Here is a 12,446-nt window from a genome sequence, read left to right as displayed (position 1 = left end):
GTTATCAAAATAAGAAGGAGACATCAAAATGATGACCACATAGAAGCAACACAAATGCAGCCAGATCTGAACCCTGGCAAAGGGATGAGGCCTGTTATTGAAGGACTAGCTATACCTGTAGGAATTAACAGACCTTAAAATGAACAGGAACATTCTGAGGGTAAGTGAAAAGAACAGACTTCAGCAAGTTTGAGAAACATGTCTCTGTTTTCACATTTTGTGACCTGGTTCTTGAGGCTGCTTCCTTGTCCTTTCCCTTTCAGAGCTCTGCTTGTGAATGCAATTGCATGCTTTGGTACTGCTGCTTCCTGCACAGTTGCTGCACTTCCAATGAGAGAAACATGAGTGTTTTAGCATTAGCACGTGAGACAATGAAAGATGGCTTTAGGAAATAAGTAATCAGGGATGGGTAAAGGGGACAGCTATGGAGTTTCAGTTAATCACTATTTGGGGGACAGTTTTGCTTACTTTGGCATTGGTTTTGGGCATTCACTTTGTCAGTAGACTTTTGGGAATACTGGATTTAACTGAGGTAGACATGACAAATTATCATATGTGTGTGTCTCCCATTCAAACATTAGTTCCCTGGTTAGCTTTCCGAAATAAGCTAGAAATTAGAAAAGCATCCACAAGCTTTGAATATGAAATAGAAAGTATCAAAAGCAAAGGAAAACATCCCAAAAGAGATTTTTCAGGTGCTAGACATTGTAGTTCTAATATTTGCTGTGAAGACAAGATTCACTATAAAGCAGTTGTGTATTTGACAATAACTAAAATTTCCAAGGAACTTACCAAACTGAGTACGCAGCCCATTGTATTCGTCATACCTATTCTAGTACCACATACTTATCAACAGAAGCACATACCTTTTATATATAGGCCAGGTAACTACACATGAAAATGCCATTTGTACCCAAAAATCTAGTAACAGTCTAGTCAGTGAACCCAAACAGCAGTTGACAATTCCCTAATTAGTTTCGACTATGCAACCCAGTGACCTGTCTGCTTAACTAACTTTCATAGGTAGCCCTGGTAACAGAGATTTTTTTCATATGCATTCATTATTTCCTGAAAATTCAGCCTTTTGAATCCATGACAGTGTTCTTTTGCTCAAAGTGTTAAGAATGACTCCGTTTTTCCTCAATGGTAACGATAATTGGCTTTCCCCTTTTCTCTTTTTAAATTTCCCTCCATTCCATGCTGTGCTGCTTTGCACTGATTGCATGCTGCACCCTGGTGTATACGTCATGATGGTGTTCCATGGCTTGTTGCTGGAATATCTACTGTGTCCCATTTCATCGTATCTGTCATGGTTGTGTAAATGCTCCACCCTTCCGTGTGTTGCTTCCATGATTTCCTACTGAAAGTGCCCATGATGCACAGTGCTACACCTTCCACTGTGCCTGCAGCAGCAGCGCCTGCCACCAGCGTTCCCTTCGTTCCAGCAGCTACAGGCAATCAGGTTTGGCCATTTATTTCATCTGTTCGGACCTAGATAACCTTGTGTTGAGAGGGCACAGTATATGCCTTTGGATTGGTGAGAGTTACTGGTCCATATTCTTATGTGTTTTTTTTAACCAGTCGTTAGATTTGAAACGTTTATTTTCATGTGGCATTAGAGTACTGTGTAAGTGGTTTTCTATTCATCTCAGAGTTAATTGGCAGCATTTTACTTATTGTTAATTAGTAAACAGATGTTACTTTTGTTATTCCATGTCAAATTATTACTACTACACCAATCTTCAAATGTATATGCTGTTCTAGATATGTCTTAAAATGCTTTCTCATTCTGATCAAGAGGAAAACTTACGTTCCTACCCACTCCTCTTTTGTGTTTGAGATTTGATTTAGTAAGCATATCACCTTTCCTTGCAGTTCCACTGGAAAGAAAGCATGCTATCACATTTCTTTCCAAGGGATGCTTATCTTTATCATCACCTGGTGATAATGTCAGAAATCCCTTCTCATGAAGACATAAGATGTGCTTGTGTTGTTTTGATTTTCATTTGGTTCACATTTTTTTTTCATGCAGAGTCACATACAAATGACCAATATTTAAGAAATCTTGTAGTTGTGAGGCAATTAGTACAGTAGCTCCCGAATACTGTGGTGCCAGTTCTGCCTCATTAAAGTAAATGACTTGCCCCCACCCCCCAGGCTGCTGCTTCAATTTCAAGCATGATAGCCATGAAGCACACAGAATTCACTTGGTGCATAAGCCACACGCCAACCTGTGTTCTGCAAAGTTGACATGGTGGAAATAGAAAATATACTTACACTTTTCTGTGAAACTGATCATCATTGTTGACATGCCAAACTCAAGCAGTGAACAAAATAAATGGGATTCTCCTAAGAAACGATCTTAATCTAAAATCTTTTTTACTACTATAGATGCCCCAATTATCAGTAGATGAACTGAATAGGAGCATGTTTGTTTCACAGATGTAGAAGTTACCAGTAGAACAGTAAGTTTCTTTAAGTATTAATGGATGATATTCATAGGTTGTATCTTTTCTTTATTCACTTGTTAAAGTTTATTTGTTAAGGTTTGATAAACATTTTCTCTTAGAAACATTGCATAGAACTTGAGTTTGACTGTGCATTCAAAAGTTTCCAAATGGAAACTGAAATGTGAGAGAGATGATTTTTTGCATCTGGAGATGACAGCTATAACTACTTTGCTAATTAGTTTATACACTCAAGAATGTTTTTCTATTTCAAAGTAGCAAGATATTTTAGCCAAAAACACGAATCAAATTTGAATTTTATATTCTTTAAGCTTTTTTGTTTAGTTCAGTTTTTTTTTTCCAAGACAAGATTTCTCTGTGTAGCCCTGGCTGTCCTAGAACTCACTCTGTAGACCAGGCTGCCCTCAAAACTGCCTTAAAAACAAAGTAATTTTGTCAAAATGTGGCTGATATGATTATCTTAAAGACAGTGTGTTTAATGTTTTTTTTTCCCTGAGTCAGTATAGAAAGCTATGCTCTTTCTATATGTTGCATTATGTTGCTTTCCATGTAAGCCAAGTAGCTTTGCTCCAGATGTTTTGAAGTATGAATGACATACAAAATTATTTTTATTTTTTTCCACTCTTAACCCCTGACATCTACTTGACCTGATTCAGGGACCCATTAGTAGCACACACTGAAATTTAATCAATCATTCACATTAACCTTATATATTGAAGATACTTCAGAATCCTAGACACCTAATAAGAGAATATGCTTTGGAATACATTATCAGTGTAGAAAACTTGAGGGCCTCCCACCTGAAGTCTGGCATTTGGTTGAAGGAGGCAATTGATATGCCTGCTGCAGGCTTAGTTCCCCTTTTCCCAGGTCCCTAAAACTGTTTCAGACAAAGTCCATAGCCATTGTACACTAGAAGAGAAGGTCCCCACCCCACCCCCAATCATAAGGAATGATTTTCAAAAAGGCAAGAAAAAAAACTGAAGGAACTTGAAGTTAGAATTCTTTTACACGTGTTATTTGGAATAGTAGCAACTTGTGAAAGCCCTAGACATAACAATGGTGGTTTGTCCAATGCTTGCTCAGTTCTCATAGGACACTGCACATCAAGGTAAAGATAATTCAAACATAATTAGTTTACATAAAATATGTTTGGGAAGATTTTTTTCTACTTGATTCTTTTACAAAATGAGGTATTTGACAAAGTATAATTACTTTCACATGTAATAGATGTTCGGATTTTCTCTAAATATAAAAAAATGTCACTTTGTATAATAGTGTATAACTTAGGATATTTCTGCAAGGGTGTAAGATATTGAGATAAAAGTTTAGTATTGTTTTAGTATTCGTTTAGTATATCTTTTCAAAGTGTGTGCTATTAAGTATATTTTGGGGGAGTACATGTCTCTTGAATGAGGTAAACTTATATGTCTGTTCAGTGAGTGTTTGTGTAAGCCCACTGCCACAGTCTGTTGAGTGAGTGTGTTAGACCATTGTCATAGAGGATCTGAAATTCAGAATGAGCACTAACTTGGTTTAGTTAATTTATCGAACTGTGATAAGAACTAGTCTTCTGACATCTTGTTCAATAACCCTTCAGTGTTTCTTACTGACTCTCTTGTTTTGTTTTCTATTTCAGTTGAAATTCTGAGCAGCAGAGGTACAGAATATCAGGATCTCTCAACAAGAAACTCAACATGGCCTTTCTATATATATTCTCATATGTCCTTTTCTACCAACAGAACAATAAGCATGGTGCAGTCAATATATTAAAGCACATATACCAGTTGACAAATTCAAATTTTAAAAATCTGTGGAGATGTTAAAGCAAAGAGAAAATTAACCACTATATGTTATCTTATCTGGATTAATTGCATATGATTTAGCATATAGAATACAAGCTTTGTCGTGTATATGAATTGTCAAATCCATGTTATATGAATTTGCCATCTGATATGAATTACCATATTGAATATAACCATAAAAATTTGTGATTTTCTTCCAGTAATGATTTATGCTAAATGAATTCCCACAGTGTACTGTAGGCTCACTGTACATTCTTGGTGGATAAATTCTGGTTTTGAAGTATTACTTTACTGTTTTGTTTACAGGATAGTCTATTGGATTGATATAGAATGTAACTAATATTTCCAGTACCATTTCCTCCATTGGTATATTGTATTAAATTGGGCTCTGTTTTGCTTTTCCATGCTATAGTGTTTTGTTGTTTATACATGGTGTTTGATTTTAATTAGAATGTCATAAGTGGGGAACAGAAGTGTATGTGATTGAAAAACATAATAGGTTCATGTTAATATGCTTTAAAACATTCTGTAAGTTTCATGAGGCATACATTTAAAAGGCCTCACTTTTGAATGTGCACAGAAGTGTTCATAGATATGTATGTATAGAATCTTACCTGTAGATCTGGCCTTGCACAGTCAATAATATACTAAATTTTTAAAAGAGAAAACAATTGCCTACATATGATAGGAAAGTTCAAATGTTAACCTCAAACTGTCCTCTTAAATAACTTGAAAAGTATTCACATTTTAATAAATTTCTTAGTACTTATAAAGATTAAGTAGAGTAGCCATTACATTTATTGTGTCACAGGAATCCTATCTCTCAGCTTGAGTGTCTAAAATTGTCATTTGGCATCTTCAGCTGAGAGAAACTGGTACTTACTAGTTTAAATGTATGCTAATCATAGGTTATAAATGAAGCGGAGAGATGTGGGTGTGGAGACAGTTTTTAATGTACTGGCACAAAGTGTGTAAAACCTTCACATAGTAACCTTTGCACAAGTGCCATTTTCCAAATGCAAATGGCTCATGCTCTTTAAACTCTTCTTTGAATAATAAATAAGATGCAGCCTGGCAAAAGTCAATCCAGGTGGAAAGAGAATTGTTTCCAAATGAGGCCTTACCTCCCCAAATGGACAGTCGTTTTTATTGATCACAGAAGGAGGCTGAGTACAGCTTTGGGCAAATGGCAGGGATGGGGGCAGGGAGACATTTAAAATGACTTTGAATATGCAAAAAGAACTAGAAAGGATTTCCACCTTTGTCTTTCATGTTAGTTTAGCTGAATTGCCAATATTTCTAAAAGCAGTAGTAAAGTAGCAAGCATTTGTGCTATATTGGCAAGTGTTTCTCTGCCCAAACTTTAGCATCAGAGATTTTGTGTGTGTGTGTGTGTGTGTGTGTGTGTGTGTTTGCTTGTTTTTGTCTCAGAACCAAACCTATTTTTGTCATATTTGAACTTATTTTGTGTGTTTCAAATTGTAGTCAGTTTTAGAATCCTTTGGTTAATAGAAAATAGCAATATCCCATGGAGGTGTGGTATGAATTCTTCTTACTAATACTTATGAAATAATCCTACAAATACAGTAATCCATCTATTTCTGTGACATATCGTGTACCTCTTCCACTCTACAGAGTTATTAACATTACTATTCTTATAAGAGGGAGGAAACATTGTCTAACAGCTTAAGTAGATTTAATATTTTGTACTCAATATGTATTCTCCCACTGGAAAGTATAAAAATCATCAAATTTTTGTATGTATAAAGGTTGTTTTTCAACGTCAAAACCAAAGAAAAAAACATTTGCGATACCACAAGACAGGTAGTTGGATTGATATGCAGAATAGTGGAGTTGGAAAAGACTTTATTACCTTTTCCATGGTTTTAAAAACAGAGGGTAAGGCCATGGGACTTGTGTAAGGCTACCTAGCCATTGTGGGAATCAATTGTTTCTCCTTTTTACATTTTGCTTTGGAACATTTGAGACTCCAACTTAAAGCATGTCAGATTGGCAAAAAAAGCAAAATTACCTCTAGTTGTTGGTATCTATTTGATCTTAATTATCTAGGTGAATCCTGGTCACCAGTGATTTCTATAGTCTCTTTTTTTGTTATGTTGGGCCTCTGCCCTCTATTGCCTGAAGTTAGAGATTGAAACTTGTCTATCCTTTTACCTGTAAGGTCTTTGAATCACTTAATTTTTGTTTTCCAAAAATCATAATTCCAAAAAAAATTTACTTGGGCTAGTCTAGATATAGTTCTTAATGGATGTGGGAATGTTTTGTGCAAAATGAACTTTTTGTAGTTTGACATTCTGATGCAACAAAATATCTCATTTAACTTCTTAAACTTTTGACAAAGATATATGTAAATGATAAACTTAGAGTAGAGCTGTTCTCATGTTGCTCTAAGCACTGGAAGATATTAACGTTGACTTATTTTTAGGAGGAGATTCAGCGAGGAGCATTCAGGGTAGTTGTCTTTTTGGTGAGATGAGTTTCTGTAACATACTGTTGGCATTTTAAAAGTTGCTAGGTATGTGAAGTTTAAGAAAGCAAGCTTAAAACTTGAAATTTCTGATCAAAGTTAACGGAGTTTAGAGGGAGATGAAACTTTAAGATAGCACTCTTTAGTTGTGCAATGACTGATGATCTTATTGAAGAAAAGACAAGTCATTTGACTATAAATTGAGTTAACAAGGCCAGTCACAATGATCAGTGACTCTAAACAAAAATTAACTGAATCATTTGTAAATAAGCCAAATTCTAATCAGTTGTGATTTTTGGTTAGCATTTTGCAGTCTTTGTATTTTACAGTGACCTCTATCTTTACTTCTCCAAAATTATTAATTTTGTCCATCTTTTCAGCATTTTGCCAAAATTTGCAAGAACGCTGAACTTGGATAAAACATGTCAAATGAGATAAGCAACCTACACTTGTTCTTTAAGAAGAGCTTAGTAGTTTCAGTTCTTACAAAAAGCACTATGAAACCATATGAGTATATTTTAAATAGGGACTAAGATTAAATTAAAAATGGATTCATAAATTGCTATTTAAATATAGTATATACTTTTGAAACTGTATGAATCCACACCCAGCTGTTCCTTTTGATTTCACTTCTCTAGCTTAATCTTTCATTTTCATCTAGTCATGAAAGTAATCTGCTTCCTACACCATCAGTCTTGCTCATCCATTTCTGAGCATTGTAAAGCACTTTGATCTTGCCAGAGGTGTTGTGCTATACCACTAGGCTTTGTCCACTGATGGGAGCCCTCAACTCCCCTGATCTGCACCTCAGGAAAAAAACCAATACCGCTCTCAGCTCTCAGAAGGAACCAAATGAAATTAGTGTTTTCTACTTGAATTAACTTTGAACAGCATGACCAGTGAGACAGTGATGTGTGAGGGAGGGACAGGATCTACAGTGCATTGTAGGAAATGATCGAGGCGGCGGAGGCACCTTATTCGATACTTGGAGTGCCAGTTGGTTCTTTTCCTTGTCTTTGGTCAGTGTTGTTGAGGATGCCCTTAGGTGAAATGCAGCCCAAGTTTGCTAAGATCTGTCAGTCTGTGGGATAGGCTATGGTATGCAGAATGCTTAGTAACTGTAGTTCTTTTCCCCCCTTTCTAAAAGCTCTTCTAAAACTAGGTGAGTGGGGAGAGGGAATCTTATTTGATTTGATTCATTTGATGGATTTTATTCCCAGTTTTGGTTTGTAGATTTAATAAGATAGTGACCTAGTTTTACCAGTGCCTGTCAGAGGTAACAGAATAAAATAGCAGATAAGAGAGTTTAATTTTTCTTTGCAAGTTTAGCAACTAGTGTAATCAAACTGTACATTTAATTACAAATACAGGCACTGAGTACCAAGTCATTAATTGGTGCCCTGTTTGCATTTTTCTTATTGTTAGTTTTTAAGGTTTTTATTTTGTACTACATTTTTATATCTAAGTAACTAATGAATTTAATTTTGAAGGAGAGTTAGAGAAAGTTTAAGTTTTTACTACATATATTCAGACCATCTCTGTAGGCTCTAAACTGACACTGTAGCATAACACAGGATAGATTACAGTCCATAACCACACTCTACAATTCAAAGTTTAAGAACAGATTTAGCTTTGTACACAAATAATTGTTGTCAGCTAAATATATTTAGTTGTTGCTTTGGCAACAAAACTTACAACATGGCTACCTTTAGACATGTATGCATGTAAAACTTTTATTTGTAAGCTATACATGGTTCATGACAATGTGAACATAGAGAAGATACAGCTCAAAACTCAGAAAATTGATGATGTTTTGAAGCTCCATGTTCCATGTAAAATTTTACTTTGTTTCCTCATGTAGCTTTTTGTTCAACACATGGATTCTGGAGGCACACTTTATACTTTATAGAATTGGTTGTGTTGATAGGGTTATTCTACAGTATTTTGACACCAGAACATACACAGCATAGATATTACCTGGCATTTATTTTTCACTTCTTTACTCAAAAATTATCTATTCATGTAGTGTCTGTAGCTATAAAAAGTTTCTGTTTTCTGGAATCGTATACAAAAATATATGTGAGGATTAAAGCATAACTAAACATTTGAAATTAACTGGTATTTGTGAAGCCACACATAAAGATACTATAGAATGACCCCAAGCAGTGTTTAAGAGGCATATGCTGCAGCTACCCGACTGCCTCAGTTAGGGTGCGAATGTGTGAGACACACCTTTTTTGCACTTATGTACATAGTCCATGGAAGTAATCCTTGGAGCTTTTTACAATATAAGAAGTCTGGTAATAGCGGAAAGTTAGTGAGAGTGGTTTCTGAGGGTCTAAGATTAGTGAAAGCATAGTGTTGCAATGCTGTTGTGGAGGCTTGCTAGCTTGCTACAGCTCATCAGAAGCTCAGACTGCTAACAGATGCCAAATCCCCCTAACAGCACTGAGTAGGAGTACAAAGCACTTCTTTTAGTAATGCTACTAGCAAAGAATATTTGCTTTTTGAATGAATTCCCACTGTAAACACACACACACACACACACACACACACACACACACACACATACACACATACACACAATGGGTAAAATTCCCAGCAGAGGCTTTCTTTGATTATAGAAAGCAGAGCAAATACTCTGTACATTACTAAATATTTACTCTCAATCTGATTAAAAAAGATTTCATCTTTGATAGATAATACACATATTGATTAACATGGATTTATGTGACAAATTGTTAAGGTTTTAACAGAAGAGAACCAGCCCAAATCTTACATAACGTGGATGCTGGAAGATCTTAATTTAACCCAGTTTTCACTCCACACTTGCAGATAGCCAAGGAACTTTTTTGCTGCCCCCAAAACAACTGAGGCTTAGCAAAGTTGGCAGTTTGTAAGGTTAGAGGATGGATCATTCCTGGCAATTTGAGTCCTTCCCATCTTAAGGCAGGTTTTCTTCACACTGGAGAAGGACCCCATCCTAGGCTAAAGGAAGTTGTGAAATGTTGCTATCCATATACTGCTAACCCTCTTGGTGACAGAAACCTAGAACTGCAGCCATAGCTCAGTGAGTGGTACAGCACTTACCTGGATGAATGAGGCCCTGGACTCCATCCTCAGCACTGAAAAAAGAAAAAAAGGGAAAGATGGAAAACAGACCAAAGCCAGAAGCAACCCAAGCCTTACTTGTATCCCATAGCTCAGGGCTAGCTGGCTAGAAATTACTTTTATTTTCCCCTCAGCTGCTGATCGCTTGAGAGTCAGCCATGCAACAAGCCCCATGACAATCAGAACAGCCATCTTTTTTGGCCGATAGAAAATGTTCACCTACATTCATTTTATACTTAGGAACGCCCACTTCAGCCTTTTTACCCCCATAGTTTCACTATTTAACCAGTGTCTTCACATGGGCATTCCCTTGTGAATCTGTAAGTCATAAAAATGTGTTTTCATGAGGACAAGAGAAACATGAAATTCTGTGTGTGGCACTGGGAATACAACCCAGGGCTTTGTGTGCTATACAAGTTCTCTAACAACATGTCTAGCCAGCAATAAGATTTTAAGTCTGAACTATCAACCACAAATAAGTAGGGATGAGCATGAAAGTATCACAAAATATAGCCAATGAATTTGTAGCATGCCCATCTTCAGAGCCACTTGGTCATGTGCAGAAGCTTAAACATGTGGCTGTGTTTAAATCAGTAAAACATAGTAGAGGATTAAGCATAGCAAGTACAAATGACTCAAGCCAAAAGATTAATTGGGATTAAGTTTGACTAATTCAGAAATTTGAGTTCCTCTGCCTGTCCTTGTCTGTAAGTGAAGTTCACTGACATTAAAAATGTGGATTATCCCACAGAAATTTTATGTTTTCTAGAACCCTTCCTCAATTATAGTGTACCTAAAAATGAAAAGTGCTTTGGTCTGAAATAAGTTGCCACTCTTTATAAATACTGCAAGAATCCTCAGTAGTCCTCTTTTACAACATGTTACTTTTTTTAAATACCTCTGTAGCAAGACCTAGATGAATTGAGTGAGCTTCCTCCCCACACACACACACACAATCTTAAGACTATCTGTCATAGAACTGCATGGTTCCAAAGCTTTATTTCTGTATGTGGATGCTATGTGTTAATGATGGAAACCAAATTGTTTGTTGCTGTGTCTTTTGTGTCTAGCAGTTGAGTAAATGGTATAACTGTAATTTCATTAGATTCTGGAGATAACCTTTTCAAAATAAGTTTCTTTTTATTATTATAGCTGTTGCGTTAGTTATAAAATGAGCCATTTTCACCCAAATTACAATAATTAAAATGAAGTCCATTTTTAAGAGGATGAGGTCTCACTCATTATATTGTGTAAACTAGTCTAAATTCCATGGCCCTAAATAATTTGATTCTCCAATGTCAGCCACCTGGGTGGCTTATTTTGCTTTAACATGATGAGCTAGGTCACTCCTTTGTGTTATTTTAAAGGGATAGTTTATAGTTTCAGCTAACAATGTTCTGGATTATAGAAAGTGGAAACATTTGTCTTGGGCAGAAAATGGCAATTTAAGAATGCTACAATAACAAATTTCTTAGCGCTGTGCAACAAATTAAGAACTTAAGTAATGACCAAAATATTTTGCAAATAAAAACTGTTCACATACTATTTTGTCCCCAAATGCAGTAAATCATTCCCTCAACCACAGATGTTTGGACTTTTTCAAGTTACAGTGTTGTATTGCCTGTTTGTCATTGGAAGTGTGCATTATATAGCTCATTTCAGTATGCTACTTTTATTGTTTTTTTATTCTTTTAATAAAGTTTGCAAATTCCTTGGTTTTGTCTTTTATGAATTCATGTTCACACAGACATTCAGTCAAAAGTTACTCATATTCTAGTATACCAACATGACATTAATAACTCTATTATAAACTTTGTAATTTGCCTCAGTGTTATAGTGCACACACACAGTAAGTTAAATGCTTTCAGTATTTTGAAATAGGTAGAAGACATATTCATTTTCTTTGATGTATTTTTCCCACGAGATTGTAGTTAGTAACACAAAACATTACAGTTTACAAAAAAATTAATATCATGGTTTCTGTTGTCCTTTAGAAAGCTTGAGACATTCAAAAATACACAAAAAGCTTGAGTGTACCAGTTATCCCTTTTTAATCTACACTTTCAGTGTAGCATATGAAACTACTGTGTCCAGTTCATTCTTCTCAGGATGGGCATCAGTGGTTTCATGACAATGAGTTGCATGAATTTTTCCATTAAAATGTTTTCTAGTATTTTAAACTATTCATCTTTAAATAATGGCATTGGAATGAAAGGATACTCATTTTTGTTCATTAAGAAAACAAATGTAAACAGGACAGTAGCCTACCACAAAAGGCACCTGAAAGACTCTACCTAACACTGTATCAAAGCAGATGCTGAGACCCATAACCAAGCCTTTGGCAGAGTGCAGGGAATCATATGAAGGAAGGAGGAATTAGTATATCCTAGAGGGGACAGGGAGTCCCACAAGGTCCAAATATATCTGAGCACAGGGGTCTTTTATGAGACTGTTTATCCAACCAAGGACCATGCATGAATATAACCTACAACCCCTGCTCAGACATAGCCCATGGTAACTCAGTATCCAAGTGGGTTCCCTAGTAAGGGGGACAGGAATTGTTTCTGACATGAA

The 12,446-nt window shown here is 35.9% G+C and overlaps 1 protein-coding gene across 1 annotated transcript in view; it reads left to right on the top strand.

Annotated features, from left to right (window-relative positions):
- The window catches only part of Mbnl3 (muscleblind like splicing regulator 3), a 71,236-nt gene extending 65,534 nt beyond the window's left edge, over positions 1-5,702 (top strand). Inside the window, exons 6-7 of the mRNA XM_055618082.1 lie at positions 1,368-1,462; positions 4,108-5,702. Coding sequence (XP_055474057.1) covers positions 1,368-1,462; positions 4,108-4,119 — 107 coding nt within the window. The 3' untranslated portion in view covers positions 4,120-5,702. The remainder of the gene's footprint in view (positions 1-1,367; positions 1,463-4,107) is intronic.
- Positions 5,703-12,446: the final 6,744 nt, after the last annotated feature.

This window comes from Psammomys obesus, unplaced genomic scaffold (genome assembly GCF_907164565.1).
Source record: "Psammomys obesus unplaced genomic scaffold, mPsaObe1.curated_primary_1811, whole genome shotgun sequence".
NCBI lineage: Eukaryota > Metazoa > Chordata > Mammalia > Rodentia > Muridae > Psammomys > Psammomys obesus.
The sequence above is the reverse complement of the archived record's forward strand: the minus strand, read 5'-3'. Positions and strand labels throughout refer to the sequence as shown.